The sequence below is a fragment of the Pyrus communis genome, chromosome 6 (genome assembly GCF_963583255.1).
Source record: "Pyrus communis chromosome 6, drPyrComm1.1, whole genome shotgun sequence".
NCBI classification, from domain to species: Eukaryota; Viridiplantae; Streptophyta; class Magnoliopsida; order Rosales; family Rosaceae; genus Pyrus; species Pyrus communis.
Window position 1 is genome coordinate 21,585,654 of NC_084808.1, and position 20,514 is coordinate 21,606,167.

The following is a 20,514-nucleotide window of genomic DNA, read 5'->3' on the forward strand; positions in this document are numbered from 1 at the left end:
AAGAAACTTATACGAGTGATTACCGTCGTTCTAATTTAGATCACGTGAAAGTGAGAAATTTGTTCGGGTGATTAGCTTCGCCCTAGTCAATGTGAGTGGGTACGACGGTTCAAGTCGAAAATATAAAAAACTAATTTTGTTGTGCAGACGGGATTTAAAAAAAGAGAAAAAAACAAAAAGGGGTTGGGCTTTTGGCGTTTTGCCAAAATTTTCAAACGCAAACCGTCAAAGTGTCAAACGCTCGTAGACTTGTCAAACACTCGACTCTGAACAATCTCCTACGCTTCAAAACCCTAATTCGCACCCCAAAGAAACCCTAATTTCCACCTCCCTCTTCCTCTAACCCTAGGGTTACCGTTACCCAATAATCCCGTCCAATCCAGTGCAATCCAATCCCCCACCCTCAAATGCGAGTCCAATGGCAATGAGGCGAGACGAACACGAACCCGAGAGGCGACTCTGCGGCGTCTGCGGCTCCTCCGAACGGTGGTTCCTCCATTACATCCGCCACAAAGGGGCGTTTCAGAGGCTCTGCACCAACTGCGTCCTCCAAAACTACCGCGGCCTCTACTGCCCTTTCTGTCTAGAATTCTTCGACCCACCCCTTCCGGCACGTGACCGGGTCATGTGCGTCAAGTGCCCTTCCGTTTCTCACCCCGCCTGCGTCCTCGTCGCCAATTCCTCCTTCCATGGCTTCGAGTGCCGTACCTGTCCACAGGGCTACCCCTTCTTCAGCCTCAATCGCCCACAAAACGACGCCAACAACCCCAAAACGGCATTCGTCATCGACAAGGCCAACGCCAAGGCCCTTGTCGCCGCTGCCAAAATTGCTGCGGCTTCGATGGTGAAAGCCGCCGTCGCGGCCAGGACGGAGGCCGAGCGCCGCGTCAGGGAGGCCGTGATGGCGAAGAAGAAGGCGAGGGAGGCGTTGGAGAAACTCAATTCTCTGGTTAACAAGCAGAAAGAGCAGGATTCGAAAGCTGGAGACGTTGTTTCCGGGCCTAAGAGCCTCAACGGAAAGCCAAAACTGGAGAGTTCAGGTGGAATTCCACCGGCGCCCAAGATTGTTAAGGCTGAGGGAAGTAATGGGTTGGGCAGTGATCCATTGAAAATCGGTAATGTTGACGCCATGGAAGAGTGATCTCAACTCAAAGGAAGGATTTTGAGCTTGTTGAGTTCATGGGTTTCATTTCAGCTCCTCAGCTTCTGCTTGAGCTGCTACACAGCCTCTGTCAACCTGTGAGTCTCTCTGTTAGTTGCAGATAGTTCTTTTTTTTTTTTTTTTTTTTGGTAATTTATGCGAGGGCAGCCTGGGAGCCTTTTTGGGGGCATCGTAGAACAGATCGTTGTTCTGTACTCATATTTACTTTTCCATACAGTTTTGTGTAGCTGAATTTTGATGTTGTGACGATTCTCTGGGCCTCTCTGTATCTACATTGTACTTCTTTTTCATGATCAGGAATTGCATTTTCCAATTTCGAATGTGAAATTTCGTGGTTCATTAAGCTTTATCCAATCCAATTTGTGTGATGACCTTGCTTGCTGTGTCCAGATTTTCCATGCTTTTTTAAGGAGATGCTAGAAAGTTGACATGTTTTTCAGGACTTCAGAGCCGGTGTCTCATCGAACACACTAGCTTAAAACGAGTCCTTTTCTCTTTCCTTGCATCTTTGCCGGTTTTCCTGTCTTCTTTCTAATATTTTGTTGAGTCAAGCAAGTTCGTTATGAGCGTCATTTGACATGGCGTGTGATCTCCTGAAAGACATCAGTTTCTGGTTCGACGCGGGTTGTTTTCAAAGTAATTCTGTTGTGGTTTCAATTGATTCTTCAGACTCGTTTAGGTGTCGAAACATTCTCTCTTTTTTCTTGTTCATTTTGTTGGTGCTTGCATCGCGTGAAGCTCAAAATTTTACAGGCCTAGAGTGCCGACTTCAAGGTTGCAAACCCCTTTGTCGGGTAAAACCTCAAAAATTACCGTTGTGATTCGGTGTCATTCCTCTATGAATTGACCTTATGGCCGTTTTTACATATCTGCGTGTTCAAAATTCGATTTAATTTAACCTCTCTCGTATTTGGTTTGCTATAGACTATTCTCTTTCCTGGTTGCTCTGTTTCCTTCTTTGTGTGTTCTTTGTCATTCCCCAGCGAACACTATGCCGATCTTGTCAACCTCTTTGCTGTTTAGCGTAATTGGCCTTTCACGCAAGAAATTTTTTCAGTGTGCCAGAAACATAATCCGATACACTAAGTGTTAGAATACATGTGGTTGGCACTTGAAAAATAAAAAAATGGATATACTTAGGTACTTGTTAGTGAGCATCTTATGCTCACTTTTTAGATTTGGTTTAATATTTTAACACATATTTTATTGTTTAAAAAAATAGTATGTGTTATTTAATTAAAAAGTAGTGTATATGTTAAACAGGCCTTTATGCAAAAGGGTTTTTATTTTTTTTCAAAAAATGGGGATTAGGTGTTGGGCTCACTCCGCTTCAAACTTCAACGATCCGAATCGTTTATTTTGTAAGTCTCGTTTTATAGATCATCCTTACAAAAATTCAATTCAATCCAAAACCATTTGCATATTTAATTATCAAGATAAAATTTCATTATTTTTTATATAACGAGTATTCGTTAATTTCTTTGAAATCAATTAGATGTCTTAAACATTTCCGATTTGGGTAATATTTTGTCAGGATGACCTATGAGGTACAACTTGAAAAATAGACGGTTTGGATCGTTAAAGTTTGATTTGGTGTGGACTCCACAACTAATCTCCATTTTTATAAAAAAAAAAAAAAAAAATTGGGAATCTCTTCCATTAAAGGTTTTCATATGTTAAAAACAAAAATCACATGTCATCTTTTGGTTGGGCCATCATAGGGTAAGTATATATGATATTCACTGGTGAGAGAGATTGTTCAGTGTGCCTGGGATATGGAGTGGTTCGCCACATGTTTCTATACAAGAGACACTCGAATTTTTTTTTTATCCTCCAATTGTATAATAACATGTGATGTACCTAAGTATTACAAAAAAAAAAAAAAAAGAACTTCCAATCATTTGTATTATAACACTTGGTGTATCATCCCGTGCACTTGACACACTGAAAAATTTCTCCTCTCCCACACCAATAAAACAACTATAACAGAAGTTGAAAAATAAAAAGTGTATAAAACCTCCCCTAAAAAAAATATCAAATTATAATAGTCAGATTACAATGGTTGATAAAAAAATATGTCAAATTTTGTAATTTTCGAAATGAGTTGTCAAATTATTACTTCCGGTGACTGCAATAAAGCGCAGAAAGAAAAACCATTTCTGGGGCCCACAATATCTTATCTCTGATGCACACAGAAAGTAGAAGGTGCTGACGAGCTTGCAGGTTCTCTCACTTACTCCACATACAAATGACTTCGCTCCTAGTACATCAACACACCCCACCCTCCCTAAGCTCGCCTGGAATCCACATTTCACCGTTACGCCGCCTTGAATCATGCTCGACCATGGTGGAGCTCAAGCAGTTGCACTCCCAAATCATCAGGCTCGGCCTCGCTGCCGACAACGACGCCATGGGACGTGTCATCAAGTTTTGCGCCCTCTCCAAAAACGGCGATTTGGGTTATGCCCTCCAGGTGTTCGACACAATGCTTCAATCCGGATGCATTCATTTACAACACTGTAATGAGAGGCTACTTGCAATGCCAATTGCCGAGAGATTGCATTGTTTTGTACTCACGGATGTTGCAGGACTCTGTCCCTCCCAATCGGTACACGTTCCCTTCCATTGTGCGAGCTTGTTGCGCTGATGGTGCTGTTGGAGAAGGGAAGCAAGTCTATGCCCATGCCGTCAAACTCGAGTTTGGAGATGATGGGTTTTGTCAGAACAATTTGATTCACATGTATGTGAAGTTTCAGTCTTTGGAGGAAGCTAGAAGGGTGTTTGACAAGATGCCCCAGGCGGATGTTGTGTCTTGGACGACTTTGATTACTGGGTACTCCCAATGTGGCTTCATTGATGAGGCTTTTGAAATTTTCGAGTTGATGCCTGAGAAGAATTCTGTTTCTTGGAATGCCATGATTTCCTCTTATGTCCAGAGTAATCGTTTTCACGAGGCATTTGCTTTGTTCCAAAGAATGCGAGTGGAAAATGTAGAATTGGATAAATTCATGGCAGCTAGTATGCTATCGGCTTGTACAGGTTTAGGTGCTCTAGAACAAGGGAAGTGGATACATGGATATATTGAGAAAAGCGGGATTGAATTGGACTCGAAACTTGCAACAATGATCATTGACATGTACTGCAAATGTGGTTGCCTGGAGAAGGTTTTTGAAGTTTTTAACGGGTTGCCACATAAAGGGATTTCTTCATGGAATTGCATGATTGGTGGGCTAGCAATGCATGGGAAGGGAGAGGGCCACCATTGAGCTTTTCGAGCAGATGCAAAGGGACATGGTAACACCTGACAACATTACTTTTGTTAATGTTCTTAGTGCATGTGCTCACTCAGGGTTAGTAGAAAAGGGGCAGCAGTACTTCCGCAGCATGGTTGAAGTCCACAGTGTTGAGCCCCGAACAGAGCATTTTGGCTGCATGGTTGATCTTCTTGGAAGAGCCGGGAGGCTGGAGGAAGCAAGAAAGCTAATAAACGAGATGCCAATGAGCCTCGATGTAGGTGTTCTGCAGGATATGTTCCGGACACAGAGGGAGTGTTGCATGATCTCGATGAGGAGGAAAAGGAGAATCCTTTATACTACCACAGTGAGAAACTTGCAATTGCCTTCGGCCTATTGAAGACCAAACCCGGGGAAACTCTACGTATATCGAAGAATTTACGAGTCTGCAAAGACTGCCACCAGGCAAGCAAGCTCATCTCGAGGGTTTTCCACCGCGAAATAATCGTGAGGGATAGAAATCGCTTCCACCATTTTAGAAGGGGAGACTGTTCTTGTAAAGATTACTGGTAAATGGGAATGCTGTCTGGTTGTCCAGAAAATACATGACATCTTGCTTGACAAAATACTATATAGTATATGCCTGGATGTTCATCTAAGTACCGATATACTGATAGAAAAAAAAAAAAAAATATATATATATATATATATGTATGTATGTATGTATGTATGTATGTATGTACCTGTATAAATTGCTAACGAATAGTAAAGCTCTTTGGTGAATTGTTTTGAAAGAAGAAGAAACCATTAGGTACGTTTCATATTACAATTCGTAACCTGAAATATCAAGAATTTGATGAGTTAGGTGTTAGATGTTCCCACATACAGTTTCCCACTCGCACATTTTGACTTATCAATTCATGACGTACTTATTCCAAGTATGTAAACACAAGGACGTAACCCTTCAATAGCAAAAGTCGCTCACATACCTCGAAAAATCTCTCTACTGGACCGGATTTGTCCATCCAATGGTTGGTTAATATAGGGTGTGGCTGCATATCCCTTTTTCTACCCACACGCTCTACTCAAATTTCTTTGTCCCAACTTCCTTCCTCAATCACTCTGGCGCCATCTTAACAACCCACACACTACCAAACTTTTATATCTCGCCCATCCAAAAAAAAAAAATCATGAATCCTCCATTGTAAACAAATCATAAAGTCAAACTAAATTTTCAATGGCTTGCAACACCCATTTTAAGCCTTTTCCCACTTAATTGTCTCATTAGTTTAATCAAATTTGTGGTTTTCTTGCACAAAAATTTGATTGCATTTGGGTTGACGATAGTTGTGCTTAAAAATTCATGTCTCCTCTTTGTTAAAAAGTATATAAAGAGCCTCTATCAATGTAGGATTCTTTGGCGTATTTGTGCTATTGTTGAAGATATCAAATGGTTAGCCTCTTCTTTTGACTCTATTACTTGGAAGCATATTTTAAGGAAAGCTAATTTTGTAGCTGATGTCATCACTTCGTGTGGGCATGGTTTAGATAACTTCCATGTTTGGATTGGTTGTGCGCCTCCAGCAGCTACTAATGCCTTGTTGTTTGACTCTAGGGCCCTTGGGTGTTCTCAGGGTTTTTCCCTCTCTTAATGTTATTTTGCTTCTCAAAAAAAAAAAAAAAAAAAGGAAAAAAGTGGGCCATAGACTCTCTGTCACCTTACAATTTAATGTCAATTCGTGTGTCAATATTATAAAATATTATGTCAAAAACATAGGGTGACAGGTAATCCACAAAGAGTCTCACTTTTGAAAAAATTCATAACATTTCCCAAGTATATATTATGTAAATGCGTACAATGTGTCAGTGTTAAAATCAAGTAATGATATTCATACCATGTTTTCTACCACATTTTCATACTATCTTAGGTGACATTTGATGTAAATAGCTACATCATTTAAATTAATTATATTTTTAAATTTAGTTCATTATTTAATAAACTAATAATCAAGAAAAACTAGTTAATTAATTGATGATTGTGATATACGAATAGTCTTTCTCATTCATTTCCTTGGGTTTGCAATTTTTTCAAATAATGTGGTTGTCCACATCAGATGCCACATAAGGTGTTTTAAAAATAGGGAACTTTCATGAAAAAGGCTTGAACTAAGTTTATTTTAATAAAAAATCATGCTATAATTTTATTTAATTAAAATTTTAAGTTTTAATGAAAAGCCTTTAAATTTTAATAAAAATGACAAAAGAACTTAAATTTGAATGAAAAGGACATAATTATAATATTAAAAAAAATTTAAAAAAAAAAAAATCTGATGCGCGCTCAGTATTCAACGTGATTTGGATTTTTTTTATGTTTTTTTTTTTTTTTTGTCCTAATCATTAAATAAAGTTATTGTATGGTTTTTCATTAAAATATAAAGATTTGAAGCTCTTTTCGTTAGTTTTCTTATAAAAATAGGGAAGTGTTATTGGCACTCCAAAAATCTCATTCTACACTCCTCACGAGTGTATTTTTCTTTCCAAATATAAAAAATTTGGAGTGTGTAATGATATTTTTGGAGTGTAAATAACAATTTCCTAAAAATATGATATGAATAACATTACCTATTAAAACCTGAGTAAGCAAAAAGAAAGATTAACCTAACTTGCAACCGTTACAAAAGACCTTTGGCGACGATTCAACGAACATTTATCCACTCACTGAGTCAAACTCACACAATTAAATTCTGCAATACAAATATTTGTCTTGAATTTTAAAAGAAAAATAAAAAAAATAAAAAGAAAATAAAAACTTTTTGGGGCAAAAGCCGTGTTATATGCGCCATATTTTAATCTTTTAACTTTTTTTTTTCTCCAATCAATTATTTGTAGGAAATAGTGAAAAATAAAAAAGAAGATTAATATCTTTACCATAAAGAACAGAAACCCTAAAAATCGGCGGGTCGAGCAATCGAGTCGAACCTATCCCACTCGCGACTCACGATTCCGAACGATCCCGGCTCGTTCTTCATCCTTCCCCCAAATTTTTAATTTTTCCCACCAATCCGACCCTCAAAAACCCTAACTTTCCATCGATTTCCCCTCTTTCTTACGTATCAATCATCCCCAAATCCGGATTTCTCTCACCCAAATCCAAAAACTTTCAGATTCGTCGAAATTTCTGACCCAGGTACGCAAAATTTGAGCAAGATTTTTACTTTTCAGTTTTCAGAGACATGCATGCTAGTTTTTTTCTTGGGTTTAGTGGAATCAGATTATCCCCTTTTCGTATTATTGTGTTGGAAATTTTTAGCCTTGAATTTTTGGTGTTAGAAAAATTAAGCTGTATTTATTGGTGGTTCATTGTAATTTGCATCAAATTTAGTAACTTTTGGTGTGATTATTTTTATGATGATTCTGGTAGCTACCTACGTACAATGTTTGCTTTCTGTGCCATGATTTAGTAACTACTTCAGTTCTTGAGGTTTTTGTTGTTTCAAGTAATTCTCTGCTGCTTCAAATGCTTAGAAAAAAATTTACTTTGGAAGTTTTGGATTTAGTTTTGAAACCCATTTGTTGCTTGAGAAGCTTTTTTTAATGAACTTTTTTCTGTTGAAATTTTCATTTGAACAGTTAAATGACATTTTAATACCACCTGTTGTATGTTCCTAAAACCCGGATGTCTTTTTCTGATGTTGTATCGATGTAGCAAGCACGTTTAAGAATCGTGACAGCTATTTTTTGATGTTATCTGCCTTTACCATTGTCATACTCAACGTCATGGATTTCTTGTTTGTGCTTGCTATGCTTTGTTATTGACCTGTATGTTTCCCTTAAGCTAATGCACGAAAATACAACCTTCATTTTCTTAAATCTGCTGCAGGTTCCTATTTCCTGTTGCTTGACTGTGACTGCAGTAAACACCAACGTCCTCTTTTACTAGTGTCAATGGACCATGCAACATTGCATGATCAAAGATTTTGACTTCTGTTAGTGCTGAGGATACAGTGTGTGAATCAGATAACGGTAGTTTCTTGGATAAATTCTTAAATGGATTGAATTGGTAGCTACAATGCGCTCATCTGGACTTGTTGACCCTGGATGGGACCATGGTGTTGCTCAAGATGAGAGGAAGAAAAAGGTTAAATGCAATTACTGTGGAAAAATAGTTAGTGGTGGAATATACAGATTGAAGCAACATTTAGCCCGAGTTTCTGGAGAAGTTACTTATTGTGATAAAGCTCCAGATGATGTATACTTTAGTATGAAAGAAAATATGAAAGGAAGTCGTTCTCATAAGAAACCTAGGCTTTCCGAAGATATTGGCCAAGCATATCTGAATTTCCAATCCAACGATGATGAAGAAGATGTGCATGTTGGTTATAGAAGCAAAGGAAAGCAATTGGTGGGTGAGAGGAATTTAACTATGAAATTGACTCCTCTTCGGTCGTTAGGGTATGTTGACCCTGGGTGGGAACATGGCGTTGCTCAGGATGAGAAAAAGAAAAAGGTGAAATGCAATTATTGTGAGAAAATAGTTAGTGGTGGTATCAATCGGTTTAAACAACATTTAGCTAGAATTCCTGGAGAAGTAGCACCTTGTAAACATGCTCCTGATGATGTCTATGTTAAAATAAAGGAGAATATGAAATGGCATCGTACTGGAAGGAGACAGAGACAACCCGATTCCAAGGACACGTCAAATTTTGATCCTCTGTCAGATAATGAAGACCAAGACGATGACCAAATGGAAGCTGTTCTACCGCATATGAGCCAGGAAAGCTTGATCGATGGTGATAGGAGATTGGGCCAAAATTTGAGAAATACATTCTTGTCGCTGCCTCCCAGCACTGGTTCTGAACCATTATTTAAAAGATCAAGGCTCGATTCTCTGTTCTTGACAGCTCCTAAGAGTTTTCCACCACAATCTTACAAGCAAGCAAGGGTCAGAACAATGTCAAATAAAATTCCCCACAAGGAAGTTATTTCTGGAATTTGCAAATTCTTTTACCATGCAGGAGTTCCTCTACAAGCAGCAGACTCCCTATACTTTCATAAGATGCTGGAATTGGTTGGCCAATATGGGCAGGGTATGGTTGCACCTCCAAGCCAAATAATATCTGGTCGGTTTCTACAAGAGGAAATTGCAACCATTAGAAACTACCTGGCTGAGTATAAGGCATCATGGGCAACCACTGGCTGTTCTATTATGGCCGACAGTTGGAGAGACACAGAAGGTAGAATATTGATAAACTTGTTGGCTTCCGGTCCAAATGGTGTGTACTTTGTTTCTTCAGTTGATGCCACTGAAATAGTTGAAGATGCTTTGAATTTGTTTATGTTGCTGGACAAAGTGGTTGAAGAGTTGGGGGAGGAAAATGTAGTTCAGGTATTTGATTTTATTTGGGTTTTATTTGTTTCTCATATAGTTGCCCATCTCGAACTGTCTTACGCTACTAACTTTGCTTTGCGTCTAATCCCCAGGTAATCACTCCAAATACTCCTAGTTATAAAGCTGCTGGAAAGATGCTTGAGGAGAAGAGAAAGAATTTATTCTGGACCCCATGCGCCACCAGTTGTATCGATCAAACGCTTGAAGATTTTTTGAGGATAAGATGCGTAGCAGAGTGCATGGAGAAGGGCCAAAAAGTTACAAAGCTCATTTACAACCAAGTTTGGTTGTTAAATTTTATGAAGAGTGATTTCACACAGGGGAAGGAGCTTTTGAGATCGTCTATCACCCGGTTTGCTTCTAGCTTTGCTACCTTACAAAGCTTGCTGGACCACAAGACTGGTCTTAAAAGAATGTTTCAATCACACAAATGGATTTCATCTCAGTGCTCCAAATCATTTGAGGGAAAAGAAGTGGAAAATATTGTCTCAAATGCTGCATTTTGGAAGAAGTTACAGTTTGTTAGGAATTCAGTGGACCCAATAATGCAAATTCTTCAAAAGGTTGAGAATGGTGACCGCTTGTCAATGTCATCTATATATAATGACATGTACAGGGCAAAGATTGCAATAAAAACCATTCATGTCCGTAAATATGAACCATTTTGGAGCGTTATAGAGAGTCATTGGAACACACTGTTCTACCACCCTGTATATGTAGCTGCTTACTACTTAAATCCATCATACAGATATCGACCTGATTTTATGGCGGTAGGAGAAACAATGGCTGCTTGTGTTTTTTATCATGATGTTAAGTTCTTTCCTAATCCAGATGGTAATTTGTGTAGCATACTGAGGTGATGCGTGGACTTAATGAATGCATTGTTCGGCTGGAGCCAGACCATTCAAATAGGATTTCTGCATCTATGCAGGTAATAATTTTTTCGTAGTCGATTTCATTATTTGGATCCTGAATGGTTTTATTTATTGAGATGGCGTCTTATTATATTTTCCCATTCTGTATCCCAACATCTCAGATTTCTGATTACAATTCTGCTAAAGCTGATTTTGGAACTGAATTGGCAATCAGTACAAGAACAGAGCTTGATCCGGGTATAGCATTAGACTGCCATGCTACATGTTTTAGATTTCCGGTATATGTATGCCCATGCATTGAGCCTCTGGGCGTTATTCCACTTGCTGATACATTTCTCCATTTTTGTTTCTTGTTTCTTATTAGCTGCATGGTGGCAACAACATGGGATAAGTTGCTTAGAGCTGCAGCGTATAGCTGTGCGTATATTGAGTCAGACATGCTCTTCTTTTGGGTGTGAGCATAACTGGAGTATATACGATCAATTGTACTGTCTGCGAAGTAATCGTTTAGCCCAAAAAAGGTTAAACGACCTCATCTACGTTCATTACAATTTACGTCTTAGAGAACAGAAATTACGAAGAAGGCCGGAAAATTCAACCTCCCTCGACAATGTGCTGTTAGAGCGGTTGCTGGATGACTGGATTGTAGATGCTGCGGAAAATGACTTGCTAGAAAATGAGGTATTTCAAGTGTAGGTTTTATTATGCGGCAGAGTGGCTTAGTTTTGTGCCATTGACACCAAAAGCTTCCTTACAAAACTACACGAAATCTTATACATTTTCTGAAATCAAGTTCTTTATCATTTCTCTGTTAGGAAGTCCTTTACAATGAAATCGAACAGGTTGATGAATACGAGAATGATCTCGTTGATTACGAATGTGGAATTGCAAATGGAGAGACTAGGAACGGATCCATTGAGCTGGTGACCTTGGCTGATGCAGATGTCAATCCGGCCAATGCTGGCGTTGCCACCGAAGATGATGACGAGGAGGAGGAGGGGGCGGAAGGTGAGATGAACTTTTTCCATGATGACTTGAGTGATTAGCAAGTTGTAGACCTTCAACTAACACAAGATGCAATGGTGGTAAGGAAGCTCTGCCTTAGTGGTGTAATTATATTCCAGCTTACTTGTTTTGCAAGTTACCTATGGAAGTAAAACAGGGCGTCCTTACATGTAAATATTCTTCATCCTTTTTGCTGAAATGTTACTAACTCAACCGCTTTTTGAATTTCCAAAGCCTTTACGTTGTCTAATATGATTTTATGTCAGATACACGTAACGGAATACAAATATCGGACAAATTCAGAAGAAAAAAAAAATATTAAACGGTGGATACATAAAAAATTTTAAAATTTTAAAATCTTGCAAAATATAGGAGGTTCAAATTGTTTTCTGAAAATTTCAAAATAAGCCGATTCCGAAATTACCAAACAAGTTTCTTCTTTTTTCATTTATTATTTTCTTAAACTTCACATGTTTATAAACAGCTTACTCACTATTATCTTAACATTGTGACGTTCTAATATTTTGGTTAAGTTATTAATAAAGCCTGTAAATAAAAAAACAAAACCAAAACTTTGGTGGGGCAGGATGATTGAGTACAATTGACCACCGGACATCGATATAGGACGGGTGTGTCGCCCTTTACAAACAGTAGACCAGACAGAGGATCTGATATGATATATTCAAGGTTTATTTTAGTCAAAATGATCTACGAGATTACCAATTGTCATAATTTTTTATTTTAGTCATTAACAATGAAAAACGATAGAAGTGGTCAGTTTGGCCACTATAAATCATTTTTGTTCTTCCATGAAAAATATGTCAATATCCTCGATAAGTGGAGCGGTTAGTTTGACAAAAATACTCTTAAAAAGGTGGTCACGTAGTTGTTCATATTACAATTTAACAAGGACATTGATTGGTTTTTCACAGAATTACCAAAATGATTTATGGTGAACAAACTTAGAGATCACTTCTATCTATTTTCATTGTCAAAGGCCAAAGTAAGGATCATGTCAATCTCAATGATCATTTTGACTAAAAAAACCTTTCATCCATAACTGAAATGTCAAATCAACCCAAGGTTACCATTACATTTCCACTCTTTTTAGCCAAAATGATCTCTGAAATTTGTATAACTCCTTACCTTAGTCCCCTTACATTTAAAATCGATAGAAGTGGTCCATAAGTTTGTTCACCGTAAATCATTTTGATCATTTTGTGAAAAATTTCCATTAAATAGAAAAGCATATGAAGGGGTTGATTGGACAAAAATACCCCAATTTAACTGAGATTTATTGACGATGGACAAACTCAGAACCACTTCTATCGATTGTCAATCTAAATGACTAAAGTGAGAAGTTATATCAATCTCAGAGACCGTTCTGGCTAAAAAGCCCCAAAAAAAAGAAAAAAGAAAACTCGTCCCATCAAAGCAAAAATAAGTAGAGAACTTGAATTGCATTTCTTCCAACTCAGGTTCAACAAAGTAACAACCTTTTTTTCTCTCCTTACGCAAAAAGTCACCTACCCATTTCCCAAAAAGTGGTATAAAGCTTGTTTCTTCAATACTAAAGTTGCATCTACCATGTTTGTAAAGTATGTTTCCAATCCATAGACCATATATTCTCTCCATTAGCAGCTTTGCTTTCCTTGGCTTTGTCTTTTGATTTAATTCTTCGTTTTCGTGTTAATTAGGGCTTAATTGCATGTGTGTTGTGGAGGATGGAATTTAGTCTTGTGAGGTTGCAAAGATATGTTCTCCGTAGCTTTCTTTTTCTTCTTTTGATGTATAATACTCACAAGAATTAGCTTCCTTGCATTGCATGGTTGCCATGTGAAGCTTTTGAATTTTTTATTTTTTTTTAAGAATAATATTTCATGGCAAACTTTTGGCTGAATGATTTTTTAATTTTTGGACGAATAATCAAACTCTATATTATATTACAAGAAATTTGTCATCCATTCTTTGGAGAACTATATTTTTTTTAAGGAATTTTTTTGAAATGTCATATGAACCTATACACTTTTTTAGTTTGTCATACAAATTAAATTTTTAAACGATTTGTCATATCAATCTTTCAAAATTCTTAATTTGTCATCTTATCTTAACCCCGTTAAATTTTCCATCCAAAATAATTCAGGTGCATTGCACATTAATTGTGTTTAGGGTAATTTCAGACTTTTGACCTCATTTTCACAAGTTTTTTTAATTTTTTTTTTATTTTTACACAAGGATATATTTATACTAGGAGGTGGAGGAAGAAATTGATTTCGGACATTTGACCTTTTTTCACAAGCTACTTCTCTTTGGTATGAACCCAAAAATTTTGACTAGTAATAAAAAGTATGTCGCGTTCGTTTCAAAAACTTAAGGTGAACTACTAAAAAATTATATTAGGCTTATTAACATGGAGTTTAACTAATTACAAGCTTTGAGAATTTAACGCGATCCACCTGTTCTTTAAAAAAGGAGTTGAAATGTCTAAATAATCTTGAAAGAGTGTGCGAAGTTAAAAAGCTGGAAATAACCTTGAAACCAAGTCATTTGCAAGGCACATGGCTTATTTTGGGTGACAAACTTAATAGAGTTAGGATGAAATGACAAATTAATGATTTTGGAAAGTTGATATGACAAATTTCTCAAAATTTTAGTTTACATGACAAATTAAAAAAGCCGTACAAGTTCATATGACCAATTCATACAATAAATAGTTCCTGTTGCAGCTCTGATCTCACCACCTAAGTTGTCTGAGTTGCTTTGTGTTGTAAAACAAAGCAACCAACTTTCTGAAGTGCTGCTGCTCGTCAAAAACAGCAAGTTAACAGTAAGACATGGCTGAGGTAAATCCTGTGGATGGAGAGGCAGTCAAGGAGCGGGACGTGGCAGCATCAAACGGCGATTCAACCGCGGAGGATTCCGAAAACAATGCGCAAGATATGAGCAAGAGCAAGGAGGATGGCACCAAAACAGTACCATATTACAAGCTTTTCTCCTTTGCTGATTCCTTGGATTACATGCTAATGTCTGTTGGTGTGATCAGCGCCATTGGAAACGGGCTGTGTCTGCCTCTAATGAGTGTAATCATAGGAGATATGATTAATTCTTTTGGTGGAACTGGGAATACCAAAGATGTGGTGGGTGCAGTTTCTAAGGTAAATATTCTGCGGCTAAAACCAAGTAAAAACTTTTCTTTACGAATACAAATTCACTAGGAATCAAGGACTTTATAGGACTTGGAATCATGGACTCGATTCAAACCTTGTCTAGTCAAACGGTCGTTCCATTACAATTTGTGTCTGAACTTCCCTTTTTTGAACTTTTAATTTGGCTTCTGGTGTCTGCGGTTTAGTTGCTAAATAGGATCATATCCTCAGGTAGCTCTAAAGTATGTTTACTTGGCCGTGGGAGCTGGTGCTGCTGCATTTCTGCGTAAGTATTACTGAGCTCCCTTCCAGTATTGAACAAATAACTTGGCTTATTGGAAACTGAGATAATCAATTTGCTTTTGCTATATGTCAGAGATGTCTTGCTGGATGATCACCGGAGAGAGACAGGCTGCACGAATAAGAGGGTTATATTTGAAAACAATATTAAGGCAAGATGTTGGTTTTTTTGATAACGAAATAAACACTGGGGAAATTATTGGGAGGATGTCAGGTGATACTGTGCTCATTCAAGAGGCCATGGGCGAGAAGGTATCTACACGCCACAAAAAAGCCTTAAGTGATTGCCATTTTCTCTAGCAGTCTCTAATTTTTTTCATGTTCTTCTTGCAGGTAGGAAGTTTTATCCAATTAATTGCAACATTCATCGGAGGCTTTATTATAGCATTTGTTAAGGGATGGCTTCTCACCCTTGTCATGCTATTGTCTATTCCCCTTCTTGTCTTCTCTGGGGCCATGATGGGCATCGTTATGTCGAAGTTGGCATCCCGTGGGCAAACTGCTTATTCACTGGCATCAACTGTGGTAGAGCAGACAGTTGGTTCAATCAGAACTGTATGCCTACTTTGTCTTTAAAATAAAATTTTATTTTCTATAATCTCTTGTTATAGAACAAAATGATGAGTATTCGCATTGCAGGTTGTCTCATTTACAGGAGAGAAACATGCCATAGCTAATTACAACAGCTCCTTAATTAAAGCTTACAAGTCGGGTGTTCACGAGGGTTTGGCTTCTGGGTTTGGGATTGGCGCTATGAGGCTTATTGTAATGTGTAGTTATGGTTTGGCGATATGGTTTGGCGGAAAGATGATAGTTGAAAAAGGATATACAGGAGGAGAAGTAATGAATGTAGTTTTTGCTGTGTTGAATGGCTCACTGTAAGTTGCAATTTAGTAAAATTTGATCAATAAATTTGGTGACCCTAGCATGATTTTACTGTTAACACCCCAAAATTTTATATTTGATGCTACAGAATGTCGAGATATGAACATGTCTCTGTGATAAATTTTCAGGTCCCTTGGGCAGGCATCTCCATGCATGAGTGCATTTGCTGCTGGAAAAGCTGCAGCTTATAAAATGTTTGAGACGATTAACAGAAAGCCTGAGATAGATACTTATGACACTAATGGGGAGCAGTTACAAGAGATCCATGGAGACATTGAACTGAGGGATGTTTATTTTAGTTATCCTGCAAGACCAGATGAACAAATATTCCGTGGATTTTCTCTCTCAATACCTAGTGGTGCAACTGCTGCTTTGGTTGGAGGAAGCGGAAGTGGTAAATCAACTGTAATCAGTTTGATTGAGAGATTTTATGACCCCCAAGCTGGTGAAGTTCTTATCGATGGTATTAATCTGAAAGAATTCCAGCTGAAATGGATCAGACAGAAAATAGGCCTTGTCAGTCAGGAACCCGTTTTGTTTACTTGTAGCATTAAAGATAACATTGCTTATGGGAAGGACCGTGCAACTAATGATGAAATAAGGGCTGCTGTTGAACTTGCTAATGCAGCTAAATTCATAGACAAACTGCCTCAGGTTAACTTCGTTTATACTTACTCTAAGTTTGGGTGTTTCCTTGTTGATCTTACCATTTCGACACATTAAAAGATGGAAACATAGCATAATTCAGCTCATTCGATTCATTTTTCAGGGACTAGACACAATGGTTGGTGAACATGGAGCTCAGCTATCTGGGGGACAAAAGCAGAGAGTTGCCATAGCTAGAGCAATCTTGAAAGACCCAAGAATTCTACTTTTAGACGAAGCCACAAGTGCTCTCGATGCAGAATCTGAGAGAGTTGTGCAGGAGGCATTGGATAGAATTATGATTAGTCGCACTACTGTCGTTGTAGCCCATCGTTTGAGCACAGTAAGGAATGCTGACACCATTGCTGTTATACATAGAGGGACAATTGTTGAAAAAGGTAACACATTTGTTTTCTGTTCCACCATTTGAGTTCCCAGCCTTACTTTACAAAAAAAAAAAAAATTTGAAGTATCGTTACCATAATCTGAATTAATTAATGAGTACTGCACATACTGAACTCTTCAAGTGAGCAGGACCACATTCTGAGCTAATTAAGGACTCTGAAGGAGCATATAGCCGGCTTATAAGGTTGCAAGAAATGAGCAGAGTGTCAGAAAAGACGACTGTGAATGATCAAAATAGGCCAGAAATTAGTAGTGTGGATTCTCGGAGACATGCAAGTCCAAGATTTTCAAACTTACGATCCATAAGCTGGGGATCATCTGGGAGAGGAAATAGTGGTCGTCATTCCCTCTCAATCTCATTTGGTGTGCCCACTGCAGTAGGTGTCCTTGAAGCAGCACATGCAGGATCAGATATTCCTGACTCAAAATCATCAAGAGTGCCTCCAGAAGTCTCGCTTCGCCGCTTAGCTTACCTGAACAAGCCAGAGATCCCAGTCTTGTTACTAGGTACTATAGCTGCAGCGGTCAATGGGGTATTCTTACCTTTTTTGGGGGTATTATTTGCCTGTGTAACCAAAACCTTCTTTGAGCCACCGCATGAAGTCCATAAGGATTCAAAGTTCTGGGCATTAATCTGTATTGTTCTTGGACTGGGATCTTCCATAGCACATCCATTAACACAATACCTTTTCGCTGTCGCGGGTTGTCGGTTAATAAAACGAGTCCGATCGATGTGCTTTGAGAAGGTGGTTTACATGGAAGTAAGTTGGTTTGACGATCCTGATCACTCAAGTGGTGCAATTGGTGCAAGGCTTTCTGCAGATGCAGCTTCTTTGCGGGGGCTGGTTGGAGATGGTCTTGGTTTGGTTGTTCAGAACTTAGCAACTGCAGTTGCTGGTTTGGTGACTGCTTTTATGTCAAATTGGCAACTATCTCTTATAGTTCTTGTTTTGCTGCCTCTGTTAGGAGTAAGTGGATATTTTCAAGTCAAATTCATGAAAGGATTCAGTGCGGATGCGAAGGTATTTCTCTGCAATCCAAAAATTGGAAAAGAATTATAGTATACAACTTGTAATCGATGCAGTTCAAAACATGATCCGATCTCACATACATGATATGTATAAGACTAATTTTTATCATTATGGTTGCAGAAAATGTACGAGGAGGCAAGCCAAGTAGCGAATGATGCTGTAGGGAATATCAGAACAATTGCTTCCTTCTGTGCCGAAGAGAAGGTGATTGAATTGTACCAGAAAAAATGTGAAGGCCCAATTAAGAAAGGGATTAGACAAGGGTTAATCAGTGGGATAGGATTTGGGCTATCCTTCTTTTTTACGTATTCCGTGCACGCCACTAGTTTTTACGCAGGAGCCCGACTTGTTTCAGCTGGAAAGACAACATTCTCCGATGTTTTCCAAGTAAGTTATTTTGCCTTGCCCTACAAGTCTCTAAGTAGTAAACGGCACAGAAAACTGGTTCCTATGTCTGAACTCTGCTAAATAAGTATTTGTTACTTGAAGTAAAAAAAAATTGCTCTTCTGGTTTGTAGGTTTTCTTTGCTCTCACTATGGCAACTGTTGGAGTGTCTCAGTCGGGTTCCTTAGCCCCTAATGTAAGTAAAGCAAAGAGCTCTGCTGCTTCTATATTTGCAATTCTCGATCGAAAATCAACAATAGACTCCAGTGACGAATCTGGAACAACTATAGAAAATGTGAAGGGAGAAATTGAATTACGCCATGTCAACTTTAAGTACTCAACTCGACCTGACGTGCTAATCTTCCAGGACCTTTGCTTGACCATTCGTCACGGCAAGGTAACTTAGTAGCATGCTGATTCTTCTTTTACTCGTTTTCACTTAATTCATAAGATTGAACCTCGTAGTCTAATATGCGATTTTGGAAATGTATTTTGTGTTTTCAGACAGTTGCTCTGGTTGGAGAAAGTGGAAGTGGGAAATCGACAGTCATCTCATTGTTGCAGAGATTTTATGATCCTGATTCTGGTCACATTACACTAGATGGAATCGAAATCCAAAAGCTACAGTTGAAGTGGTTGAGACAGCAAATGGGGCTAGTGAGCCAGGAGCCTGTGTTGTTTAATGAAACCATCCGAGCCAACATTGCATATGGAAAGGAAGGGGATGCAACAGAAGCTGAAATTATAGCTGCAGCAGAATTGGCAAACGCTCACAAGTTCATTAGTAGTTTACAACAGGTAGGCACTTACTTGACAACTTCGTCGATTTGTTTATGATCAATATAATCTAGGACATGTGTCTCTGAAAATACTGGTCGAGCCACCTCAAATAGATGACGATTTCGAAGTTCCACACCAAAACATAAAGATCAAGCCAAATCAGACATGAAGATTTCGATCTTTATGTTTGTGATGCATGTTCGTATTACTTATCACTGAAAAAATCTTACGGTGTTGCTTACAAGACAATGACTAGTTAATGAAGTTTTACAAAATTATTCAGAATGTTAACTTCGGAAACCAATGCAGGGTTACAATACAATAGTAGGAGAGCGGGGGGTTCAACTGTCCGGCGGACAGAAGCAAAGGGTGGCAATCGCAAGAGCTATAATGAAGGCACCAAAGATTTTACTACTAGATGAAGCCACAAGTGCTCTTGACGCTGAATCCGAACGAGTTGTTCAAGACGCATTGGACCGAGTCATGGTGGATCGAACCGCGGTGGTGGTTGCTCATCGGTTATCCACGATTAGGAGTGCAGATTTAATCGCGGTGGTGAAAAATGGAGTCATTGCAGAGAAAGGAAAGCATGAAACTTTGATCAATGTCAAGGATGGCATTTATGCTTCTTTGGTTGCATTCCATGCAAGTGCCTCATCTTAGTGATCTGCTTTTCAATTATTATACTGCAGTAACTTAGAAATTCCAAGGAAAATAAGTATGCATAAACTTTTTTTAGGTGATTCTCACTTTACTGCCCTCAAGTATCGTGAAATTTGTACTTTGCTTCCCTTTGTTTTTATTTTTTTGTCTCTCTTTCATACTTAAAGTTACGATTTGCTTCCAAAATCAAACTTTCATTAGTCTAGCCTTTAAATTCTTCGTTAAACGATGATGTGGCAGGTCTTGGCCCATTATAGTTTGATAGGTTTACACTTCACATAAATTTTCCCTTTTATTTCCCTTTTTTTAATACATACAAGCAATATTTAAGCAGAGAAATTCGAATACATGACTTTCTGCTTGAACTACAAGCTCCTTGTGATTTTCTCCTTTAGTTTCATTTGTGTAAATTTTAAAGGATTGAAGGGGTTGTGATCTTTGACATTGTTGGGAGTATGAATCCACCTCAAAGAAAGTACGACTTACAAATAAATTAGACTACTTTTCATATCGTTAATTAATTTTACAGTAGAACTTCAACTTTTTTAGACATCTAAAGCGCCCCCTCAATGGGAAAATCAAATTACTCTTTCATACACAGTCTCCATTC

At 38.2% G+C, this 20,514-nt stretch overlaps 3 protein-coding genes and 1 pseudogene across 5 annotated transcripts; all 4 read left to right on the top strand.

Moving 5' to 3' along the window:
* The first annotated feature begins 274 nt into the window (after positions 1-274).
* LOC137738247 (uncharacterized) lies at positions 275-1,475 on the top strand. The gene has a single exon (XM_068477877.1). The coding sequence runs from the start codon at positions 419-421 to the stop codon at positions 1,139-1,141; it is 723 nt and encodes a 240-aa protein (XP_068333978.1). The 5' UTR covers positions 275-418; the 3' UTR covers positions 1,142-1,475.
* A 1,935-nt stretch (positions 1,476-3,410) lies between these two features.
* Positions 3,411-5,047, top strand: LOC137736502 (pentatricopeptide repeat-containing protein At2g42920, chloroplastic-like; annotated as a pseudogene).
* Positions 5,048-7,294: 2,247 nt separating this feature from the next.
* On the top strand, positions 7,295-11,877 carry LOC137737501 (uncharacterized). 3 transcript variants are annotated; one of them, XM_068477001.1, is made up of 7 exons: positions 7,295-7,582; positions 8,276-9,781; positions 9,877-10,554; positions 10,632-10,715; positions 10,821-10,896; positions 11,024-11,340; positions 11,502-11,877. In XM_068477001.1, exons 2-7 carry the CDS (start codon positions 8,465-8,467, stop codon positions 11,703-11,705), a joined length of 2,676 nt encoding a protein of 891 aa, XP_068333102.1. In that variant the 5' UTR covers positions 7,295-7,582; positions 8,276-8,464; the 3' UTR covers positions 11,706-11,877. The 3 variants fall into 3 exon arrangements, with proteins under 3 accessions (XP_068333102.1, XP_068333103.1, XP_068333101.1); XM_068477002.1 differs by having other exon boundaries at positions 7,296-7,582; positions 11,479-11,877; XM_068477000.1 differs by having other exon boundaries at positions 7,299-7,582; positions 11,475-11,877.
* A 2,532-nt stretch (positions 11,878-14,409) lies between these two features.
* LOC137737717 (ABC transporter B family member 11-like) lies at positions 14,410-19,904 on the top strand. The gene is made up of 12 exons (XM_068477263.1): positions 14,410-14,819; positions 15,042-15,096; positions 15,187-15,362; positions 15,444-15,665; positions 15,750-15,988; positions 16,124-16,649; positions 16,765-17,038; positions 17,175-18,067; positions 18,197-18,463; positions 18,595-18,858; positions 18,966-19,259; positions 19,551-19,904. Exons 1-12 carry the CDS (start codon positions 14,499-14,501, stop codon positions 19,902-19,904), a joined length of 3,885 nt encoding a protein of 1,294 aa, XP_068333364.1. The 5' UTR covers positions 14,410-14,498.
* The last annotated feature ends 610 nt before the right edge of the window (positions 19,905-20,514 follow it).

What these genes read in the sequence shown, in the direction of transcription:
- LOC137738247 (XM_068477877.1), top strand. Translation starts at nt 419, where the DNA reads ATGGCAATGAGGCGAGACGAACACGAACCCGAGAGGCGACTCTGCGGC.
- LOC137737501 (XM_068477000.1), top strand. Translation starts at nt 8,465, where the DNA reads ATGCGCTCATCTGGACTTGTTGACCCTGGATGGGACCATGGTGTTGCT. An exon ending in GGGAGGAAAATGTAGTTCAG is followed by an intron (nt 9,782 to 9,876) that starts GTATTTGATTTT and finishes TCTAATCCCCAG; the next exon opens with GTAATCACTCCAAATACTCC. An exon ending in ATCGACCTGATTTTATGGCG is followed by an intron (nt 10,555 to 10,631) that starts GTAGGAGAAACA and finishes TAATTTGTGTAG; the next exon opens with CATACTGAGGTGATGCGTGG.
- LOC137737717 (XM_068477263.1), top strand. Translation starts at nt 14,499, where the DNA reads ATGGCTGAGGTAAATCCTGTGGATGGAGAGGCAGTCAAGGAGCGGGAC. An exon ending in TGGTGGGTGCAGTTTCTAAG is followed by an intron (nt 14,820 to 15,041) that starts GTAAATATTCTG and finishes TCATATCCTCAG; the next exon opens with GTAGCTCTAAAGTATGTTTA. An exon ending in TGACCATTCGTCACGGCAAG is followed by an intron (nt 18,859 to 18,965) that starts GTAACTTAGTAG and finishes TTGTGTTTTCAG; the next exon opens with ACAGTTGCTCTGGTTGGAGA.